Source organism: Malaclemys terrapin, chromosome 13 (assembly GCF_027887155.1).
Source record: "Malaclemys terrapin pileata isolate rMalTer1 chromosome 13, rMalTer1.hap1, whole genome shotgun sequence".
Lineage (NCBI taxonomy): Eukaryota > Metazoa > Chordata > Testudines > Emydidae > Malaclemys > Malaclemys terrapin.
In genome coordinates this window covers 17,339,785-17,363,739 of record NC_071517.1, presented here as the reverse complement: position 1 = coordinate 17,363,739, position 23,955 = coordinate 17,339,785, and the positions used below count along the sequence as shown (strand labels likewise).

General features: G+C 49.5%; 1 protein-coding gene and 1 long non-coding RNA gene across 5 annotated transcripts in view; one reads left to right on the top strand and one right to left on the bottom strand.

The window, feature by feature from the left end:
• LOC128848202 (uncharacterized) overlaps positions 1–23,955 on the top strand; it is a 76,065-nt gene that overhangs the window by 44,840 nt on the left and 7,270 nt on the right. For both annotated transcript variants that reach the window (XR_008446988.1, XR_008446987.1), the window contains one exon: positions 16,518–16,597. This is a non-coding gene — a long non-coding RNA (uncharacterized LOC128848202). The remainder of the gene's footprint in view (positions 1–16,517; positions 16,598–23,955) is intronic.
• The window catches only part of SEC14L1 (SEC14 like lipid binding 1), a 108,114-nt gene continuing 105,382 nt past the window's right edge, over positions 21,224–23,955 (bottom strand). For all 3 annotated transcript variants that reach the window (XM_054048018.1, XM_054048017.1, XM_054048019.1), the window contains one exon: positions 21,224–21,789. In XM_054048018.1, coding sequence (XP_053903993.1) covers positions 21,774–21,789 — 16 coding nt within the window. In that variant the 3' untranslated portion in view covers positions 21,224–21,773. The remainder of the gene's footprint in view (positions 21,790–23,955) is intronic.

Here is a 23,955-nt window from a genome sequence, read left to right as displayed (position 1 = left end):
CTCTGCTCCCTGTCCCCTGACTGCTCCGATCCCTCTCCGCACTCCTGCCCCCTGACAGCCCCCCCCAGAACTCCCAACCCATCTAAACCCCTCTGCTCCCTGTCCCCTGACTGCTCCGATCCCTCTCCCCACTCCTGCCCCCTGACAGCTCCCCCCCAGAACTCCCAGCCCCCTACCCCCCCGCTCCTTGTCCCCTGACTGCCCCCTCCTGGGACCCCTGCTCCTAACTTCCCTCCAGAACCCCACCCCCTACCTAAGACTCCCTGTTCCTTGTCCCCTAACTGCCCCCTCCTAAGACCCCCCCCAACTGCCCACCAGGACCCTACCCCCTACCTGTACCCTGACTGCCCAAAACTTTCTCCACTCCCCCCAAAAAGCCCCCCCCCCCGTTTCTTGACTGCCCCCTCCAGAACCTCCCTGCCCCTTCTCCTGCCCCCCTTACCCTGCTGCTCAGAACAGGGTGTTGGGCTCTGTGCGAGCCGGACACGTGGCTAAGCTCCCCAGCACAACAAAACCCGGTCCTTGGCCCTGCACAACAAAACCCGGTCCCTGGCCCGGACCGGGTTGCAGGGGAGAGCTGCCCTTGTATCAGCACAAAGTGCTCTCGCTCCCGTTTTGCTACGCTGCATGGCAGTAACCGCTCCCAGTTGCAAAAGGGGAGGGCTGCACTTTGTGCTGAGACACTTGCTCAGAATGCAGGGCGGAGCTCCTCTCCAGCTGCTCCGGAGTCCAGCCCGGGACTTTCCTGCAGCCCTCCCAGCCGCTCCGGGGGAGGGGGAAATCCCGGACATTGTGAGTGCTTTACAAATTCCCCCCGGACGCTATTTTTAGCACAAAAAGGAGGACATGTCCGGGTAAATCCGGACGAATGGTAACCCTATTCTACCGTTAGTGCAGGTAATCCACCTCCCCGAGAGTCAGTAGCTAGGTTGGTGGAAGAATTCTTCATTGGGGGGGGCTAGATCAGTTTAACCATGTCACGCAGCTGGGTGGATTTTTCACACCCCTGACCGACGTAGCTGGGTCGATCTAACTTTTTAGTGTAGATCTGGTTTGAGTGTGTCCACATGGCAAAATAATACCTGAGCTGCTGTGTCCGCACTGGCTCTATGCTCACTCATGTGTGGCCCTAAGATTTCTGGGAGGCATATTCCATGGTTCTTTGTACAACAGTAAGCTGAGCCTCTCTATGAATTCTTTCCCAGTTGTCTGAAAACTTGGTCATCTTTTCTGAGCACATGGTGGAATGGTGGGAAAGCATTGGAAGACTAGTGGCACTTAAGAGGAGCTAGGTTTCTAAGGAGTTGTACTCACTACAGCCCCAGTAGGCCAGCCAACTTCTGTTAAACACACCATTACTCTCGACTTATTGGGGTTTGTTTGTGGATGGGACTTGAGTTATGGGCAGCACTTGAGTTATCACTCAAGTTAACTTAGTGCTTTAGCTCAAGCTGTAGCGTCTTATGCTTTTGCTTTGAAGATCCTGGTTTCAATCTCCAGTAATCGCTAATACAATAGTCAGTATAGCATTATGGCAACCAGAATGTTTCAACCCTTTAATTAGAAGCCTCCACTTGCTTCTATCATGTTGTGTGTCTGGTTGGTATTTTCACTGGTAATGTAGTGACTATCATGTCAGAAGGGAAAATGGCTTGGTGATGGGGCTTGTCATCACGAAGTTGGAGGCAGGAAACTGGGAGCCAGAGTACCTGTTCTGTTGTTCAGATCTGCCACTGAACTGCTTGTGACCACGCATTGCATAACTTGCAGCATGAGTTGACGTGATGCGTACGAGCAGAGGTTTAACAACTAGACCATGTTGTCTATGTTATAGATGCTGTGAATAAGAAGTAGAAGACTCTAACCACAGACTGGCTAACTTCTTTAGTCAGCTTTAAAAAAACCTCGAATTCCAGGATTCAAAGGCCTTGTAGAATTTCTCTTATGCTCACAGGGGAATGAGGAGCTGGGGTGTGTCTGAGCAAGGAGCATCTTGTGGAAAACATATATTAAAAGATCTACAATTTGAAACTTCCCCTATCTCTTCTACCCCTTCTTTGCTGTCACTGTAGGACACAGGGAGAAGGCAACTTTATGATCTGGACAGTGGGTATAGGATTCTAAAAGGGTATTGTTGTGACATTGGAAACTTTAATGTTTATTTTTATTGTTTGTATTACCATAGCACCTAGGAGCTCTTGTCACAGACCAGGACCCCATTGTGCTAGGCGCTGTACAAATACAGAACAACGATCCCTGCCTAAAAAATCTTATAAGCTAAGTATAAGACAAGAGACAACAGATGAATATAGACAGATGATGGAGTACAAGGAAACAATGAGACATTATTGGTCAGCCTGACCGGCAATGGTTCTTGAGTTCAACCCCTTCGTTCATCAACCTTCATTCCACTGCTTATGCAATTTGCCCCCTCCCTTCACGGGTTTTCACGCTCTGATTGCAGACAGCAGTTGCCATGTAGTCTGATCGCTGATGGCTGTGTAAAATCTGGGGTCTCTGGGGCCGAATGAAGGGAAAGTGTTGCCATTGTGTGTTATGCAATTATTACAGTCTCGCCCATCAGAGACGACCTGGGCCTTATCACTAACACACACACATACACAATTGAGTTTTTTCTAATCCTTTCCTTTTGTGCCCATTATCTTGTTTAAATATTGTTATTCTTTTTCCTTTCCTGGAAACCACCAGGGCCCCAATAGCGCTTTGGGTAATTGCATAAAGGGTTCTCGGCTCCTAGCTCTGTGCGGTATGCTTGCATGGACAGGGAAAGCAGAATGTCTATGTGTTGCTTGTGTGTTCATGTTGTGCTGCTGCCTCTTACCTCCATTCAGACCCCGCTGGAGATATTGGCAATGGCTGGAGGATCATCCGTAATGTGTGTTTAATTAAAAACTGCCTTACCAGTGCTGTAGTACCAGACCTTGAGTGTTCAGTTCATGGTGCTGGTGTCATTCGTTGTTGTTAGGCCCTGCAATGGATTCTATACATTTTATAGAAAAGGGGGACTGAGGCGGTATGGGCTGAAACCAGACTGCAAATCCCTTGTGTTCATGAGCATATTTGTATCTGAGCTGTGTGCCGTGGTGCCAGCACAACTGCCAGCCATGACTGAACGTCCTGGAGATTTCAATTTCCTTCTGATTCCATTGAGATAGGTGCTCTGGATTCTGGGTGCAGCTCTGAGCCTTTTGAGTCTGAAACTCTGCCCTGGAGATCTTGCAGATAGACTTCCAGAACGTCCTTCCAGTCAGGCTGATTTGGGGGTATCCTCAGCCTTTCTCATGGGGTTTCAGCACTTTTGGTCTCGACTGGAACCTGGAAGTAAAAAATAGACACAAAAATGAAACCTAATGGGATCAAAGTGATGTGAACTGCTTCAAACCTCCAGTTCAGTTTGGCCTTTAGAGGACTGTTCAGGGAGGGACCAGCGGTCGTGTTATTTGATCCAAACTACTTTTGTGTGTCTTATTTTCTCCCCGGAATGGTCAACTACTTGGGCGTGCCTACATGAGAAATTTGCACCAGCTTAAGGTGTGATTTTTAAACCAGTTTAGTAAAACTAGTCAAAACGGCTGTGTGGACACTTCTGATTAAACCAGGTTTATTTTGGTTTAGTATGAGTTGATTTAGGAACAGCTTTAAGCTAAACCAAAACGAGTGTCCACACAGGTTTTAACACTAAATGGATCTAAAAACTAATTTAAGTTAAACTGGTGCAACACGTAGATGTAGACGTGGCCTTTTGGTGTCATTTTCTTGGAGGGGCAGGGGATTTTGTCAGCATTTGGTTATTGATTGGTACAATTTGGCAAAAACAGACTGCTCTGGAAATCTGTGTCCTGCTGCTGCTTTGAATGTTTCTAATCCTTACAAACCACCCTGCGTTCCTAGGATCCGCGTTTGGCTTAAGGGTGAGGCAAAGTAGCTGTCGACGCATTGTCGGTGAGCTTGCACAGCACCAGGCGAGGCTGGTTTCTGCTCAGTTATGCTAGGGATGCATTTGGCCTGTCGTGTCCTGGTGCACTGAGAATGGCTGCTGTCTCTTTCTGTCCTGCCAGCCGCACTTGATACTCCATGAACATTCAGCTCCCTTCTCTTCACCCTCCAACCACAGAATGTGGGCTCCGGGCTTTAGGCACAGAGCGGACTCCCCAGATAAGGCTCTGCTCCGGGGTTTGGGCACAGAGCCAGCTCCCCAGACAAGGCTCTGCTCAGCTTCAATTAAGCTGTGTGCCTGTGGGCAGAATGTGTCACGCTGAAGCTGCTTTCCACTGCTTTGATTTCAGCATTCAAGGTACAGGCCTGTGCTGTAGACCAGGAAGGAGGAGGGCTCTGAAACACACACAATGAAAGACATTCATTGTCTTTTTGTTTTGTTTTTCCTGTGGTCTGTGTTTGCTACAGGGAAGCCCCAGACATCGGGGATCAAAGCCTCAAACCCTGCTATAATAATTTGAAAGCTTGAGGGGTTGTTTCCTGTATATTCACGGGCGATGTTGAAGGGCAAAGTTGACTGATGCACCCTAGCCTCGTGCAAGTGCAGTGAAGCACAGATGTTCACCTGCTAACAAATACGCTGCGATAGTGTGGGCAACTGGCCAAATGGACTTCGAACAGAAATAGCAGAGAGTGGGGCAGGGGCGGTGGGGTGTATCCTAACTGTATCCGGCATCAGTGGGAGATTCACTGTAAACAGCCCCTATCATTACAGAGCTGGCCTACAGACCACAGCTACAGCAATGTCATTCTTCTCTTTCCATGGAGTGAGTCAGACACCCCAGGACTCTGCCAAGCAAAACTGTATTTACACTGGTATCAGACTGCAGACCAGAAATCGATGTAGTCAAGCACAACACAGCCAGGGGAGGGGCAGCAGCTTTAATTAGCTGTGTTTGAGAGCACTCCGATGGCCCTTGGCAGGCTGCACATCACCAGGATGAACCCAGGGCTGCAGCATGGATCAGCTGTTCGCCTCTGGCTGCAGTCTGTCTGCGAGAGCATGCTCTGCCAGGAACACCTGTGCTTTGTGAGCATCCCTGCCCCCCTCTCCCCCAAAGGGCCCCTTCTCAGGGCAGGATTTATAATGAAGACTGATTGATTGCTGTGGAGAGCAGCGGAGGTTATTGAAGATGGAATAAGCTGGGTCCCTGGAGGAGGACTGGGACAATAAATTTAATAAGTCTTAATCCTGCAAAGCTAAATTAATTTCTGGAGAGGTTTAAACAAAAGTGTGTGGATCTCAAGCAAATCTACATCAGGGGAGAGAAGGGGGACTGAGCAGAAGCATCTTTCCAGGAACTGCCTGGTTCAGAAAGGCAGGGGATGGATGAAGTCTTGTTGGTGGCTTGGAAGGCTGGTCTGCTGGGAGGGATTGACTCTTGCTTTAAATACATTTATATAGTAATGTATAAATTTCCACAGTGCCAAGAGAGAGCTTTGGAGAAAGGAGCCCTCTATTTATCCACAGAAGCGGCAGAGCAGAGGTGCTGGCCATAGGAACTTCCCTCCCTCAGCCCCGCCTCTGGTTTAGAAGTGGTGCCTCCAGAGGCCAGAGTTGAGTTTATTTTCCTGGCCCATTCAGGCTCTGGCCCCTCTGTTGAGCCGGTTGGGAAGGAGGAGGACAGGTTGGTGGTTTTCTGTGGTGTGAAGAGAAATGGCTCCCTTTTTAATGAAACCCCCCGGAGCCCGGGCCAGCTCAGTCTGTACTTTACATGAGCCATCCTCTTTGTGCATGCCATAACAAAGATAACTCCTGCAGTTTTAAACATGCCACCCATCCACACCTCACTAATCCCGATGAGGCATGTACAGAGGGTCCTGGAGCTGAGTGCAGACCTGCTGAGACACCGAGGCTATGTCTCCACTGTGCCACAGTGCTAGGGTTACCATATGTCCTCGGTTTCCCAGACATGTCCGGCTTTTCGGCAGTCAAACCCCCGTCCGGGGGGAATTGCCAAAAAGCCGAACATGTCCGGGAAAATGGCAGCTCTGCTCCTCCCCGACTCTTCGGCTCTGTTTAAGAGCCGGGCTGCCCGAATGCTACCGGCTTCGGGCAGCCCCGTGCCTCCAGACCCTGCGCCGCCGGAGCCCGGGAGGGGAAGTGCCCGGCTGGGGGCGCAGGGTCTGGAGGCATGGGGGCTGCCCGAAGCCGGTAGCGCTCGGGCAGCCCGGCTCTTAAACAGAGCCGAAGAGTCGGGGAGGAGCAGAGCCGCGGCGGCTGGAGGCTCTGCTCCTCCAGCCGCGGTGGCTCTGTGTAACTGACACAGTGTCAGTTACACAGAGCCAAAGAGGAGCAGAGCCTCCAGCCGCCGGGGCTCTGTGTAACTGACACAGTGTCAGTTACAAAGAGCCGCAGCCGCTGGAGGCTCTGCTCCTCTTCGGCTCTGTTTAAGAGCCGGGCTGCCCGAGAGCTACCGGATTCGGGCAGACCCCGTGCCTCCGGACCCTGCGCCCCCAGCCGGGCACTTCCCCTCCCGGGCTCCGGCGGCGCAGGGTCCAGAGGCACGGGGGCTGCCCGAAGCCGGTAGCGCTGGGGCAGCCCGGCTCTTAAACAGAGCCTAAGAGGAGCAGAGCCTCCAGCCGCAGGGGCTCTGCTCCTCTTCGGCTCTGTGTAACTTATACAGTGTAAGTTACGTAGAGCCGCCGGAGCCCCGGAGGGGAAGTGCCCAACTGGGGGCGCAGGGTCCGGAGGCATAGGGGCTGCCCGAAGCCCGAGCGCTACTGGCTTCACGGTTTGCTGGGCAGCCTCCAGACCCTGCGCCCCCGGCTGGGCACTTCCCCTCCCGGGCTCCAGCTGCGCTGGGGAAGCGCCGGCTGGGGGCGCAGGGTCTGGGGGCTGCCCGGCAAACCGTGAAGCTGGTAGCACTGGGGCAGCCCTTTCCCCCTGGCTGGGAGTGGGGGGGAGGAGTTAGGGTGGGGAAGGGGTGGAGTTGGGGTGGGGCTAGGGGTGGGGAAATGGGCGGGGCCAGGGCCCGTGGAGGGTCCTCTTTTTTTATTTATGAGATATGGTAACCCGACACAGTGCAGACTACAGGGGTGTGACTTGCAGAGAGCACCAAAATGTTGCGCTCTAATTGTCCTATGTGGATGCTGCTGGCATGGACTAAAAGGTACTTACTTTGTGTTAGCACCATGTTCTTCAAACAGGACTGCATTAGTGAGCACTAGGTACCTTTCAGTTCATGCTGGCAGTATCCACATACAGCAGCTAGAGTGCAACATTGTGGTGTGCTCTGAAATTCACACCCCTGTACGCTGCACTGCGGTGTAGTGTAGACAGGCCCTGCCTGATTCATGCCCTCTAGAACAGTGGTTCTCAAACTGAAGTCTGTGGATCCAGGGGATCTGTGAGTCATGTGGGGCCGTGGTTCAGCTGTGTGCAGGAGGTGCTGGGAGAGAGGGGGAGGAACGGGACAGGGCGCACTAGGGAGGGGGCGGAAAGAGGAGGGGCAGGGGTGGAGTGGCAGTGGGAAGAGGTGGGGCGGGGCTGGGACCTTGGGGATATGGTTGCCAAGTGTCTAATCAAAAAAACACCCTTGCCCCGCCCTCTTCCCCACCCCTTCCCTGAGGCCCTGCCCCTGCCCTTTCTCCAAGGCCCCGCTCATTCTATCCCTCCTCCCTCATCGCTTGCTCTCGCCCACCCTCACTCACTTTCGCTGGGCTGGGGTAGGGGGTTGGGGTGCGGGAGGGCTCTGGCTGGACAGCGCTTACCTCGGCACATCGAGGCTAAGACAGGCTCTCTGCCGGCCCTGGCCCTGGCCTCACGCTGCTCCTGGAAGCAGCCGGCATGTCCCTGTGGCCCCTGGGGGGTAGGCAGGTGACTCTGTGCTCTGCCTCTGCCTGCAGGCACCGCCCCCCCGCAGCTCCTATTGGTTGCAGTTCCTGGCCAATGGGAGCTGTGGAGTCAATGCTCGAGATGGGGGCAGCGCATGGAGACCTCCTGTGACCCCCCCAGGGGCCGCAGGGACACGCCGGCTGCTTCGGCCGGGGTCAGGGCAGGCAGGGAGCCTGACTCAGCTCTGCTGCGCTGCCAGACTTTTAGCGCCTAAAATCTCCTGGTTTGGCTTCAGTAGCCTCCAGGAGATAGAGCCTGATTCTGGGAGGTTCCCGGCAAAACCAGGACGGTTGGCAACACTACGTTGGGGAAAGGGGTGGAGTGCTGGCTGAGCACCCCTGGGGAAAATTAAAAGCCGGCTTGCGGGTCTACAACAAATTTTAAATCAAAATGGTGTGGGGTCCTCGGGTTGCTAAAGTTTGAGAACAGCTGCTCTAGAAAATGAGCTCACCTTTTCAACTCTTATTCCAGCCCTGCCCCTTTCCACAGGATGATGCCAGCTGCGAGGCAGCTAGCCTATATGGTCCTTGTAGGAATGGATGCAGTGGGATGGAAAGAAACACAAGTAATCAACTCCTCAACAAAATAGAAAGGGGAAGGGCTACAAAAGAACAAGGATCACCTAAGTTATGGGGAACAAAGAATGCAAAAATAGGAACTGAAGTGCAGGTCCTGGGGCAAAATGAAGGAACCAGAAGAGAACATTAAGCAGAGAACCCTGACAACTCCCATTTTCCATGAGAGATTGTGGGCAGCCAGACACTCTGGAAGCTCTGTGAAGGGTACCCAGAATGGTCAATAAGTTAGCAAGACAGCCCTGCCTCCAATACATAGACTGCTAGCTCCACCTAGTGTGTGCTTCTAACACCAACCAATTGCCATGTGAATCCATGCACCCAATTTCCTGCTCACTATGCTGTTTGTAACTCAATGTACGTTACTGGAGTTATTCCTGACTTATACATCCCAGTGTAGGCAGGAGAGAAATGGGTCCTAGGTCTTCTCACCTAGATCACTCCCCAGCTGATCTCAGTTCTGTCAGCTAGGCTCTAGTTTTCTGCCAGTAGTATTCATTATCATCCTATAGCCTGTGTTTTCAGAGGGGAAAATGTGGTTTTCTATGTGTGAAGCTGGTTCTAAGGACGAACCTGAAATATATGAGAAGACCCATAACACTTCCTATTGCAATCATTGCCTCTCCCATTTTCCTGTGGATGAAAAGTTTAGAGTGGAACTTTGCCACTGACATGGCTGCCTAAAGCCCCAGTGCAGTAGAAGTCCTTTTATGCTATGGCTACTTCTGTGATGGGAAAGGAACACGGTCACGTTTGCAGGCTTTGAAGAGCTGGCTACCATTTCTCAGCATGTCCAAGCCAGGAGGTCTAATGCAGACCACTCATCTGACAGGTACTTTACCCTACTGTACTAAGGAGGGCAATTTTATTGCTTACTCTGAGGGTTGTTGCCATCTCTCATGATCTTATTGAGTCTCGCAATGGTTTCCTAAAGCCCCAGCTCCTGGAGCCATATGAATATGTGAGAATCGCAGCTTTCACATAAAATAAAATAGAAGGAAGCTTCTGTCCCTTGGGTTGCAGAGAGAAGTTTGAAAATGGGACCCAAGGGCATCCCCAAAGGTTCAGAAGCCAGAAGATAAAGAGAACCCAGAATGTATTATTTTTAGAAGCTGATGATTTTTGGGAGCCTGGCTCCTAATTCCTGAATGCTTGGAAATAGCGACTTTGCTTTGCCCACTGTTGAACTGGTGAAAAAGCAGAGCTGGCAAACTGTTCTCACGCTGTCAAGCACAGTTCAGCGTTGGCTGGCTGTGCCAGAATAGACTAATGTGCAATTTCCAAAGGCGTAACAGTGCCTAACTGTTCAGGCCCCAACTCCCATTGACCCTCAGTAGGAATTGGGTGCCTAAATTCCCTTTCTGCCTTTGAAAATCTCCCCCAGGTGACCTAAATGGGGTTCTCCATCTCTAGCAGCTTCTCTTTAGAGACGCATTCACCGGCGGACCCTTGGGGTCACATGGAGTGAAGCTGCACTTGATTACACCAGCTCTGGAGTTAATGGAGTGCTGCTCCTTCCCTCACAGCTCTGAAACCCCTCCTTTTGCATAAAATAAACCCGGGTCTCACTAGAATTTCTTTACACTCCCTGCTTCACCTGCCTTCCCTTGTAATGTATGGCCTGCTCTAGCTCCAACTGAAGTTAATAGCAAAACTCCCCTTGACTTCACTAGAAGGCAGTCCAGGCCTACATCCCCTATGTTTATTCTGTGAAGCAGTTGACTCTTGTTTTTGTCCTCCCTTGGGTAGGGCCTTGGTTTGCTGATGTCCTTGCCAGCATACAAAATATTCCCTTCTCTACTTCATTGACTCCCTTCATCACTTGCAAACATCGGTGAGGGTACCTCAAAGTTAGGGGCACTGGCAGGGACTGGGTTTTGTGTGTGTTTCAGGGCTCAGTTTAACACCTCAAGGAGATATTGACAAGATGTTGACAAGCCGTAGGGCTTCAGATAGTGAAAATAAAATAACATGAGAAAATCACATCACTTGGTACTTTGGCCCCATCAGTGGCTCCTTGAGGCATTAAAAGCACCCAGGATAAAACTAAACCCAAACGAACAATGAGAATTGGGTTTACGTCATTTTCCCCAAGTAGTCTTGTATCTGGGCTCCTGTTGGAAATGAATGCTCAGTTGCATGGTCTCTATGTTTCCTGTGGGATTCAGCTGACTTCTCTCTTTCCTCCTAACTTAGGTCCTACTTCAGCTAGGCAATTAACTGCATGCTTAAAGTTAAACACTTGCATTGAAGTCAAGAGGATTTAAGCATACGTTTAAAGATAAGCATCTGCTTAAGTGCTTTGCTTTGCTCAGGGCCTTAGATTCTTTAGATCTTTTTCTCATCTTTATGTTGCCCCATTCCCAAACCAGCTATCCTCTGCTTGTTGTGTGGTAACCCATATAGCAGCAAGTGATCCCGACCCAGGTCTAACAAGTGTTTTGTATACAGAGGAAGGATTATCCAATGGTTAGAGCATTAGCTGAGGATTTGAGAGACCTGGGGTCATGTCCATTTTCTGCCATGGACTTCCAGTGTGACCGTAAGCAAATCTGTGCTTCAGTGACCCCCTTAAAATATGAATAATAGTAATAAAATAATGAATAATCCCTGCCTCCTGGGGTGTTGTGAAGATAAATACATTGCTCAGACACTAAGGCAATGGGGACTATATAAGTACCTGAGATATTTGTGTACTGTCAGAAGGTGGCTTGTCTTGTTTCAGATATTTTAGGGTTACCATATTCAAACATTTAAAAAAGAGGACGCTCCACGGGGCCCCGCCCCCACCCCTGGCCCTGCCCCAACTCCACCCCTTCCCCGCCCCAACCCCACCCCTTCTCCACCCCCATTCCAACCCCTTCCCCAAAGTCCCTGCCCCAACTCTGCCCCCTCCTCTGAGCACTCCGCATTCCCCCTCCTCCCTCCTGCTCTGATGTTGGTTGGGGGGTTGCTAAGTGCTTCTCTGCTCCCCACTCGCCCTGCAGTCCCTGCAGCCTCTATGCCCTTGCCTGCCCTGCTCCTCCTCACCCTGCAGCCTCTGCACCCCCCTGCCCCTGCAGCCTCTGTGCCCCCTGCTTCCCACTTGCCCTGCAGCCTCTGTGCCCCCTGCCTGCTCTGCCCCTGCAGCCTCTGCACCCCCTGCCCCTGCAGCCTCTGTGCCCCCTGCTCCCCACTCGCCCTGCAGCCTCTGCACCCCCTGCCTGCCCTGCCCCTGCAGCCTCTGCACCCCCCTGCCCCTGCAGCCTCTGTGCCCCCTGCTCCCCACTCGCCCTGCAGCCCCTGCACCCCCCCTGCCCCTGCAGCCTCTGTGCCCCCTGCTCCCCACTCGCCCTGCAGCCTCTGCACCCCCTGCCTGCCCTGCCCCTGCAGCCTCTGCACCCCCCTGCCCTTGCAGCCTCTGTGCCCCCTGCTCCCCACTCGCCCTGCAGCCTCTGCGCCCCCTGCCTGCCCTGCCCCTGCAGCCTCTACACACCCCCGCCGCCTGCCCTGCTCCCCCCGCTAACCCGGCAGAGGGAGAAATGCAGGCTCCACGTGGAATCAAACACAGCGTGGGGGAGGGGGAGGGACTCTGGCTGCTAGAGGCTCTAGTGGTTGCGAGCGGCTTTCAATCAGGCCAGGCGTCCAATCAGCCGCGCCGCACTCCGAATGAGGGGAAGGGGGAAATCCCGGACATGTCTACTTGATTAGAAATCTCCCCCCGGACGTCCATTTAACGCTGAAAAAGCCGGACATGTCCGGGGAAACCCGGACGGATGGTAACCCTAAGATATTTCCCTTGTGGGGGTGGGATTCCATCCTCCTCGAGTGGCTGCGGCCTGTACTTTTACCAGTACTGCTATTGAAAGTGTGAATGTTTCATCTATAATAATCTATCTGGAAAAACTAAACCCTGGCCCCAGTAATTCAGCTGAGGGGGGTTGGCTACTTCTGATGGTTGTGACTGTGCTACCCAGAGACGCACATGGTAAGAAACGGGTGAGGGGTATATATTTGTACGTAATGCCTTGGGTTCAGATTCAGAATACAGTACAGGTCTCGTGCCCATGCACATTTCCAGGGCCGGCTCCAGGCACCAGCTTAGCAAGCAGGTGCTTGGGGTGGCCAAAGGGAAGGGGTGGCACGTCCGGCTCTCCGGCGGCAATTCGGCGGCGGGTCCCTCGGTCCCTCTCGGAGGGAAGGACCTGCCGCCGAATTGCCGCCGAAGTAGAAAGCAGTGCGGCTGAGCTGCCGCCGATCGCGATCGTGGCTTTTTTTTTTTTTCCCCCACCGCTTAGGGCGGCAAAAACCCTGGAGCCGGCCCTGACGTCTCTCTGCATTCGCTTAATAAAGCAGCATAAAAATTACACTACACAGCCAGTGAGCCAAAGGTGTCAAGAAAATATTAGTCTAAAGCATCACTAAAATGTTGATTGATTTGCTTTCTGTTAATCTGACACATTTTTAAAGCTAAGGCTGTTTGGTTAAGATCACGGTACTGGTGTTGTTGAAGCAGCAGTTCCATGATGTGACCAGTAGGGGGGGGCAGTGAGACAACTGAAAAAGGCATCTCTGCTGAAATACATTCAACAAGTTCCTCAAAAAAGTGGTTGGAGTATGCAGCATCCATGAATGTGCACATCAGATGCTCAGCACAGAAACAGTGAAAGAAAAAGCAGCAGCTCCTCCTCTCAGACGTGGCCATAGTGATCCTTGCTTTTGTAACTTCTGGGTGCTTATTTTATCTAACAACGAAGCCACAAGCCCTTAAAAAATCCTGCTGGTACAAAATGCAATAGTTCGTCTGCTTTCTCCATGTATTTTAAGTCTGAGTGAACATAATGCTTATGAAAGTGAGTCCTGGTAGCTAGGGCCAGAAATAGCAGGGGCAGGTTCTATGTAAGCGTCTCTCCTAGCATTCTACCAATGTGCTCCATCTTGATCTGTAATACTGACTGCTGTCCCAGGCTAGGTCCTGTACCCACTTCTGCTCAGGACAGTGTATTCATCTTGTCCTCCCTTTCGGGGTATAGCTAACTGTCACTTCACAGCCAAAAGCACCCCAGGATCAGTGACTGACTAAGATCCGCTTCACCGGATTTCTTTCTGTGGAGATTAAACCAGTCTCATGGGCTGATAGTGGAGTGCCGATCATCGATGGGTGAGGCGATTTTGCCTTGGACAGAGGTACAGAGAATGTCCAGCAAGGAATGTTGAGGTTCCTGTGTCTCCTCCTTTGCAAAGCTTCTGTGATCCACTTCATAGGTCTTGGAAGGCCTTGAAATCATTGGCATTGGATGGTGTGTGTGTGTGGGCGGGGGATACAAGGTCGCAGCTTGTTAGGAGATGCCCTTGTTATCCCTTGGCTGTGTGTACTGCTATGTATTCCCCGACACTATTACTACTCAACGTCCTGAACAAGTTTAAACAGGAGAAATTGGTAACCATCCTCACAGCACCACTGTGGCCAAGGCAGGCTTGGATCCCAGAGCTGGTTCACCTGTCCCTGCAACTGACTCATTCTGACAGTAGATCTCCTCACCCAGGCGTCGGGATCTATTACCCACCCCAACCGCTCGTCATCTCACCTCAAGGCCTGGCTACTAGTTGGCTCTCTGGCCTAGAACTAGACTGATCCCCAGAGGTCCAGCTCAATAGTAGGAAACCCACTATGAGGAAAAACAGCCTAGAGAAGTAGAAATGTTGTCAGGTTTGGTGTGGCCACTGATCTGCCTCTCCTCTCAGACATTCTTCCTCTGCTGGTGCTTGCGCCTCTCGATGCTGCTCCTACGGAACAGGACCCAGGGTCAGTGGTTGCAACTCTTGTTGCGCACTCTTATTTGAGCCCTTTAGTGGGCACACAAGTTCCAATAAGCCTACTGTGGCGGGGCATATGGAAGAGGGGCAGGACCCCATGTTTGTCCTTGCCAGGGATGCCGGGTGTATTTCCTGCTGGGAGTTTCTTCCTCTCGGGGTCCGTTTCAAGGGAGGGAGGCTGGAGTGGGAAGGTGGAGGAGCCTTGTATGGATACCTCAGAGTCAGATGAAGTGTCATCTTCCATGTCCAGCAAAGCGACAAGCAGTGCTGGTACCAGTGGTCGTGTTGGTACCAGGGGCTGGTAACCTGCTGAGGTTGAGAATTCGCAGGCAGATAAATCAGTTTCGGAGGATAAGTTGGTATCTCTCAGGGGAGCTTGTTCAAAAGGTCTGTGCAGGCCCATTGACCACATCGGTACTGGAGGATGAGTTGTCTTGGCAGAGGGGGGTAAGACTGGAAGGTAAATGGATTCCGGAAGTAAGGCAGCACCAGTGGGTGGGAGGATGGGGATGCCTCTTGGTAACCCTCAGGAAAGGTAACTTAGAATCTTGCAGGATCCAAAGATTCATGTGCAGAGGAGCCCGGATGGTATCAGGAAGTTTGGGGTCCTCTGGAGTCAGCACATCAGGGGTACTGGAGACGGTACTGAGGGGTGGCTGGGTGCTTTCCCCGTGGTCTTGAAGAAGATATCAGTGATGATTTAGCCTTGTGCTTAGAAGAGTCTGTGTGCTTTGGAGGCATAAGTCCAGTGCCCACATCAATGCTGCTCAAGGTTGGTTACTGGCTGTACCTGGCATCACTGGCATGATCTTTTTAACTGGTGCCCAGGTTTCAGTACCAGAGGGAAGTAGATGCCTCAGAGGTACCCAGGCCGGAATATGAGGTCTTCTTACACCTATTCTTCCTTGGATTCTGGAGAATGGGATCTCTTCTTTTAGACAGTTTGGACAACTCTGAAGGCCCTTGGGTTTTTGCTTACTGAAGCAGGAACAGTCACTGGGCCTCTCTGAGCAGCCAAAGCTGATGTACGGGGGGCTTGGACCACAGGGATCTCAGAGAATGCTCCATCCACAATAGATTTAGGGTGTCCCTAAGTTTTCCAGATCTGCTTTTGAAATGTGAGCACCTTACCCTTGGAGGGAATGTGAGGCTCTCCCATGCAGTATAGGCAGCTTGAATCCCTCTCCCAGAGGGGAGAAGATCTGTGCTAGGTCTGCCAGGGATGGAAGCCTGGGCTATGGGGCATAACCCATTCGGAGAGGCTGCAGGTGGTGGCCTAAAATAGAACAAAGACTCAGCCTGAGCACAATGATGAAGGGAAGGGGGGGAACTGATGAAATAGTGAAAAGAAAAATAAAATAAATCCCGAGACTAACATGGCTACTCCTTGAAAAGAAAAATAAGAGAAAAAAGCAGCAAGCCCTGTGGCTGTAACCAACACTGTGATGCTCTGCCTCAGATTGCAGGCAGTGGAGAAGGAACGGGAGTGAGGGTAGATCCGCCCCTTCCTATACACCCTTCTACCAGAGCAGGAGGATGTGTAGGCTGCAGGCATGGGCGTTGCTGAGGACAGTCTCCATCAGGGAGTGCTTGCAGCCTGACAGGGAGTTCCCACAGGGACAAGAACTTGAAATAAAAGTGAAGGAACTCGATTTAGCTTATCAGAGATAAGACTAAGTGCCTGTCTGAGCGCAGTCAGGGAGCGAAGTCTCTGATATCAGAGCGGGGGGGTCACTGCCTTAGCAGACAAAGGCAGAACAAGATCCTGTGGCTGGAGCCTGCAGTCAGCGAAGTTCAAAGTTGCACATATTTAACAGTGAGGGTAATTAGTCGGGACCAGCTCCCTCGGGTAAATCTGAACTAGAAGGAGATGCAGTAGCTTAACCCCTGTATTTTAATATCTTTATATCCATTACCAAGTGATTTTCCTAGGTTCTTAAGCAGTGCAGTTACAGGGGTCAGATAAGAAGCTAGCTTGTTAGAAGTAGTGGCTGAGAGATTCTCTGATAAGCAGGCCCCTTTAAGGTACCTTCCTGCCCCACCCCCCAACAGCACCAGTCACTCTGGAAAAATCTTAGCCATTTAGAAAAAGGGACGTATTTAGAGGTGATTTATGAAGCTTCCAGCTTGGGTATTTTCTTGCTGTTGCCATGGAATTCATAACTGGCATAGAGGCATCCTCTGCATCTGTAGCAGAAAAGCTCTCCTGCTCCTAGAGAGTGGGTGGCTGGGGGAGAAGAATTATCCTGTCCTCTTCCTACTAAGCCACTCCCCATCAACTGTATTTACAGGAATGGCTTTCAGGCCCCCTGTGGCTCAGACATTCTTCTTGCTTCTGAAGTGCAGTAAGCCAGGGCTCTGGCAGTCAAAGGTCAGCATGTTTTATTGTGCATCAGCACAGTTGCTTAGGAAATGTAAGTCAGGAGCTGGGAAGCCCATTGCCCTAGTAGCAGGAGTCACAGCCTCAGACAAACATCTCACTGTAAAGCTCTTTTTGAAACATCAGTGGAGACGAAAAACTATAGCTGTAGAAAGTAGCAAACATCGAAAGGCAAGTTTGGAAGGGAGCCTGAAAGGGTCATCTAACCCATTCCTGTATGCTGAGGCAGGGCCACATATACCTAGAAATGCGCTTACCTAAGCCGAAGCATGTGAGACTAATGCAAAGTTTGTTTATCTTTGTACGCCCCCCTTTCCAGCAGATTAATTACTTTTAAATGGGGAATCTCTTCAATAATCTATGTCACTGAGCACCTGTAGCTTCCCAGCTAGCCCAAGGCCTAGGTTAGAGCCTAACCATTGGACAACCTTCTGCTCCAAAAAAAAAATCTCTCTAACACCAATCCGTTATAAAACACTGCCTAGAGGAAGGCTTGGCTCAGTCGTGCATGGTCAAGGTCGGAGCTGTCTGGGAATGCCTTCTGCAGACCTAAGAGACAGGCTAGGGATGTCCTTGCAACGTTACAGCCTCAGCACATTGATTTCTAATGTTAGCAGATGTATAGCTTAGTTACCCCTAGATGCGGGGAGGGACAGTGCACAAACCTGTGGAAATTGCCGCTTTGTTACTGACGTTTAGTTAGCTGATGCCTGTTGATCTGGCCCAAGAATGTGCTACCCAAACAGTGGCCAAATATGGGTGCTAGCAAGGTTTGACTAAGGGAGGGAGTTTGTTTATCGCTGAGACCAGCTGCAGCTTGGCTTCGTAGCATTATTCTACTGCCTTCCTAGTGAAGAAACTCCAGCCCCCATGGGTCAGCCAAGGCCAGATTAGACCTATGCAAGCAGTAAGTAACACTATTGAAACAAAGTGTGGCTAGTCTGCTATCAATGAGGACCAGCCCATGGGTAATATTAATGCTCAATCAATGAGTGGGAACCCCCCCAGCTGTTTGACTTTCCTGGTACTGAACTTACAGCTTGTTGATGAAAACAGCTCACTTGGTTCACAACACAAGAACAAGGAAACATTTACTGAACTTTAAAGGTGGCCTATTTTAAACTGATTAAAAGGAACTACTGTTACCTCAGTGCCACAGTATGTTGTAATTAGCAAAATCTAAAAAAAATTGTAACGGCTAATTAGGATTGGCTTAGTTACAACAGTTAATATTAACACATTTGAAAGGGAGGGCTATGAAACCTGATGCTTCAGGACTTAGAACCTGTCTTAACTAGGGGGGGTTAGGAGCCCTGCATGGCAGTCACTTTAGCCCACAGCTAGTGCCTGTGGTGGTGTTACTCTAAAGCGTGTGCTGCTGACTAGTGTTTGCTGGGGATGAACTCTACCATGGATCTAATCCAGTCTGGCAGAAAGTGACCATTTTAAGACCCCTTCTTTCCAGACCCAAGACATTGTCATACTTGTAGCGCATGCAGGCCTTAAAGTGGCAGCACGTTATTTGAAAGGGCTCAGTAGAAGAATTTTACTTTTACCATCAATTAGCCTTCATTGCTTTGTCATTAATAGCATTAGTGGCTGCAAACAAGAAAAATTCCAAGTAAGAGTGCAACGAGGCCAAACCCATGAGCTGGTGTTTGGGAATGTGAGACAGCTGGCTGCTGGAGCCTGCTCAAATAATGCCTGGGGCCTGATTTTAATTTGGAGCGTTACATTCAGATGAAAGCCAATGCTTTGGCCGTAGTTGCTTTAAATTAAGATGTGATGGTACTGTACACCACAGTTGCAACAGGGAGCACAGCGGGCTGATCATTCAAGCTCACTGCACAGGCAAGCATACGCCCCCCTTCCCCCTTGTAACAGCCCCCTCGCTCCCTTGTATGCCTTTTAAAGGATAGGGCTGCTGTACCAAATGGACTGCTAAAATGGAGCGCAGGGCTGCCCCCGCACGTCTTAGGATCAATGAGCAACCCACATCAACCGCAGGTCTCCGAACACTCTCTCTCCTATAAGGCACCAAGTATGTTATTAGCACATAAATCAGCCATCCTCTCCTGAGCCCTGTAACTATTGTGGGCCATAGCTCCCTGTTAAGCAATGGGACTGGCACGTGCTCAATTTAAGAGGCTCTTGATGGGGGACTGTTGAGCACCCCTGTTATGGGAGATGGACTAGCACGGTTATAGGGCAGTGAGACAGAGTCTGTCACACTCACAAACCCCTGCTCCAGCATTTTCCATAAAACCAGGGCCATACATTGGTCCCAGCTAGCAAAGGGTAGCCAGGTATGGTCCAACATCAGGAGTCTGCTATAGCGCATGGGCCCAGCTTTCAAAGCTGCTGAAGTCACCGCAGGGCGAGGTGCACAGCACCACTGCTTGTCTCCATAGGTCTACACACCATTCCAAGCCTGAGCTCCAGCCCAAGTGGCAACTTCGGAGCTCTGTCTATACAGCTATTTTTAGAGGGCTTGCACAAGCCCTGCGTCTCTCACTCTGGCCTAGGAGGTTTGTGCCAAAATGCTGTGGGGACATATCAACAGTCAGGGGCCATCCAGCTATGTAGCAGGAGCAAGGGAAGCTGTTTCAGTTAAAGAGTGTGCAAGAATACCAAGTCCCCCCCCCCCCCACACACACACACACTCTAAGTAACTACGCTTGTGCTTCAGCTTCAGCTCTGACTGGTGTAAATGGGAAGTCAGGCAGCCTATAATGCTGACCAAAACAGACCGTTTTTATGGTCATGTTGGTTTACAATTGTGAAAGGGATTAAGGGGAACACATATGCTGAAACTTCAGTTACAGCAGGATTATTAAGGCAACCTTTGCTTCTAGGGACATGGTGGTGTCTCTGTTTCAGGTATTTTTCCTATGTTTCAATATGAACACTGGTGGGGAAATACAAGAACATAAGTAGACAGGATCACTCCCTTGTGGTTTCATGCACCAGGATGGGTAGCAGCTGTGTAAGGCATCACCTTGCACTAGTGATTGTGAAATTAAACAGTATCCCAGCCCCCCCCGCTGATTTAGCTAAGCACCTTCTACAACTGGGGCTTGAAGTGTTTTCAGGTTGTGCCAATACTGTCAGACTTTTGCAGATGTGTGTGATCAGCAAAGAGGTAGTTCATTCTTATCCTTGCATGAAAATATTGGCCACACCTTAAATAGGCCAGGCAGCCATCTCTGTTTTTGCTAGTAGAACTTCCCAACTCTTAAAGATACTGTTTAGAAGCTGTACAGGTTTGTATAAAAATCGGAATGACTGCAAATAAATGGACACTGACCGTTTTTCACCAAAAAGGGCGAGTTTTAAAACCAATGTGGAGTTTCATGTTTATTAGCGACTTGGAGATGTGATTTGTTAAGCGTTTTTTTTCCCCCCCAACTGGCAGCCCTGCACATAACTGGGGAAGCCTAGGTTACCTCTTGCTTATGTACTGCACAGGCAACAGGCAAAACCAGATCAGCAATTGGGTGGCTGCACAGGCCGGCAAGGACTGCCACTCACTGTAATGCTAATATGGTGAGCCATCGGTAAAAACGTAGGCCTTCTCCGTACTTGAACATTACAACACCCTTATGCATTTATAATGGTGATTTATAGCACTCAAAGGGAACAACTATACTGGTGTAAGTTACCTTTACATCGGAATAGCCATTTTAGTTAAACAAATCACATCCCTAACCAAAAGTTTTGGTAAAACTTAGACCTGCTCTACGCTTATGTGAAGCTAATGTAGGTTTACCTTCAGGTGGCAGGCAAGAGATATTCTTTGCTTTAGAATCTTTATTGAAATTTACCTCAGCTTTTGCTGAAGACCTGTCATTACAACTAATGAACAACACTCTTCATAGGTCACTCTTGTGACAAAAAAGTGCAGGGTGGTGAATGGAAGAAGCCTCTACTATTGAACTTGTTCAGGTGGCTAACAATTTCAGTTTGTGATAAGTCAGCTGAATTCAAGTAGACATGCCCATGTTGTACCGAGTTGTGTTTCTGGAATGGACTCTGGCTCAAAGAAAACGTTTTGTGAGCCACAGCGATTACATCAAAAACACAGACTATATTGCAGTGCATTGGTTCTGCTAGTAGAGCAGCTATCGCGCCAAACCCGGATCAAAGGATTTGGAACCGTTTTCTCTCCGGTGAAAGCAGAGAGGTGGTGTCTTTATGTAGTGACAGATTTATTGGCGCTGTTCTCCAAGTTTTTAATCCTGCTTTAATCATCGTGGTTCCTCTTGGCTAGTCGTAATGTGGGTAGAGTTTGCAATACCAGAGGAAGATGGACTATGGGGTAATTCCTCTGAGAAGCTGGGTCCTATCACACTGTGAGACAATTTCCTTGTGGAAAAGGCAACCCCTCCTTTCCAATAGACCGGGCCCTTGCTGCCTAGGTCCTATGCTCCGCTTGGAAAAACCCATTCGTTTGCAATGACCAAGCTACATCTTGAAACAGGAAAAGGTAAACCACAGCAAGGGCTGAAGAGTAAAGTACGGTAGCACTGCAGAATCCCACTGGGAGACACTTAAACCCTTCAGCAGTTTCCACTGTACATTACACCTGATTCCAAAGATTGCCGTTGCTACTAAGAGTCTGATTTTTTTTCAAACAGTTCACATTTATTATTGATAACAATAAAAAAATCTTTTAAAGACCGTTTCTTATTACCAACAGTGAGGTAATATGTTTACAAAACATTTACAGAATTTGATATGCAATTCATGAATATGGACAAGAGGGCAGGGACAGGACATTGGTAATACAGGGGAGAAAAGCCAACAGAATAGTCTGTTGGCAGAAAGGAAGAACAGCAATATCACATGAAAAAGAGGAGACCAAGGGTATTAAAATTAATCAGGTCTATTTCAAACTGCATAAGTAAGTCCTATTTGCCATAGCACTTCATTAAGAGGAAACTTTATCTTGCTTTTCTGGTGTATTAACCCCTCGACTGTTTGTGCTGTCATGTGCTTTGAGTTTTTAAAGATGCATTAGACTTTGAGGAAACCCTCAAGTGCCACTAACTAAAAAAACCCAAGAAATCTTCAGCCTTGAAAAGTGGCTGTAACTCAAAAAGGTCTACAAAGCCAGACACCTCAGGGCAGATGTGGACTGTTGAATGAAGCGGTTTCTTTACAGCTGTCAGCAAAATCGCCATCTGAGAGAGAGAGAGAAAGAGAGAGAGAAAGAGGGGACCATCTTCAAGGTAGAGCCCTTAGAACCTGGAAAAAGGGAAGTGCCCTTGGAAAACAGGCACAAATGTCACCACGTGAGTTAACGGTATAGTACCTTCTCTGGCATTAGCCCCTCTGTGTCTGGGAACACTGGCTCCTGTGGATCAAGTATTAAACTACCTCTCTTCAGAGGAAATCTCAGTAAGCAGGATTATAGGTAGTTTATACAAAGGGTAGGAGAACCAGCATAATTCATATACAGTACATACACTGGGTGTCGACCTGTGTAACATCTGGGCAGTTTTTTGCCCCAGCACTAGTTTGCCAATATTCTTGGCAGCCAGTGAGAAGCCCCACCTCTGCCTTTGATTTTAAAGCAAACTTTACCAACTGCAAGTCGAAGGTGCCTGATTGGGTTGATCAAGTGCACTAGGGTGTGTTTTTCAGCATAGCTAATCTGATTTGTTAATACTGAGCTTTTATCGTCTTTGTTAGCAACACTCCATGCCGACATTGGCTTGCAAGTGTTGTGTTTCACATGCTGCACATCAGTTTGTTTTTTCCACAAAGCGGGATGTACAAATACTGTGCATTTTAAAATGTTTACTCAAAATTTCTCAGGGCTCAGCTTTCTTCCAACAGGGCAGCCTGTTATCTTAAGTAAACCCCTAACATGCAATACTCCACCAAATGTTTCCCCATGAGCAAAAACAAGGCTATTGCAGCCCTTCTAAGATCCTATCCAGCTAGCTATTAATGGTTGTAGTAATACAGCAACTTATTCCAACTGGATGAACAATTTAGTTTTCTAGCAGGGGAAAGGTCTTCGACCAGTGGTCTAAATAAGCAACCTGTGCTGGGTTCCAAGCTGTAATCTCTTGTATTGCAGTGTAATGCCAGGTGGCACATCAAATATTAACGTTCTGAATGCTGTGTTTTTAGTTCACTTATCAAAAAAGTGTTGACTCAACATTTACATCTTCTGTGTGCCTTGGAGATTCAGTAGCTAATTGCTTTGGAACCTGAGCTGACATCAGGTGAGTCCCCAGGCAAGGAGGACAGCTTGGGACCTATGTATTAGAGTGGAAAAAGATAATCTAGACAAGAACTTCACCACTGGTGATTGCAACAATGAAAGCAGTTTACATTATTTACCACCAATGGAAGCTGGAAAGTTCTGCTTTTTCCTAGTGTACATGAGGCCAGAAAGGCGAAGCTGAGGCAGAGCAAGTGCAGGAAGGATTAACTGCTGTAGCCACACTGCCTCCTGACTGATTTAAGGAGCAAGCCTAATTCTGCTGTGAGGACTGTGTTCACCTACACTCCTAGCAAAGCAAATCCCAGTAAATGAGTGCTTGTGGAGTGTAGCAGGTAAGTGGAGTGGGTAAAAGGTGACTCCAGAATGGAGTGAGAAATAAACCAAGGACCCAATCTGGACCAGCCTTTGGGTCATGGTGAGGGAGAGCCTGCGCTCCTCCCCACCATCAGTGCTTAAAAAGTAAGTTCAAGGAAAGGGCTACATTTACTTTTAGCCCCAAGAGTATGTCTACACAGGGATAAAAACCCCGCAACTAGCCCAGATCAGTGGACTTGGCCTTGAGCCCAAGAGCTGGGACTCTCTGCCCTCCTTGGGTCCCAGAGCTCTACACAGCAATTTTTCAGCCCTGGAGAGAGTGTCTGGGCCAGCTGTGGGGTTTTTATCCCTGTGAAGATGTATCCTAAATGTCAGAGAAATCCTAAAGAGTTGGGATGCCCCAACGATGTGCTCATGCAAAAGGTATTAGTGTTAATGGCTTGCCTGCAACTCTGCTGTAATGACTTTCCATTTGCACAGGCTAATAGCCAGGAACTGCTTTCCTTAGTCTCTTGAACAGCAGTGCAAGTGAGTGGCAGTGGCAGGATTGCTTGCAGCAGTTGGAAGATCCCAGGGTGTTCCATAATGTGGCAAGAAGGCAAGAGCTTGTGTTTGCTTTCTAATGCACTATGGAATATTTTTGGTAGGATTGTTTTTGCTTTTTACCATCTACAGGCAATTTTTTAAAAAATAATTCTTAATCAGCACATTGATTACTCTTTTCCTTCCAAGAGAGCCCTTGTATTTTACAGTTAGGATTTGTGCAAGCATGCTTACAAAAATCTATGGCTGAGAT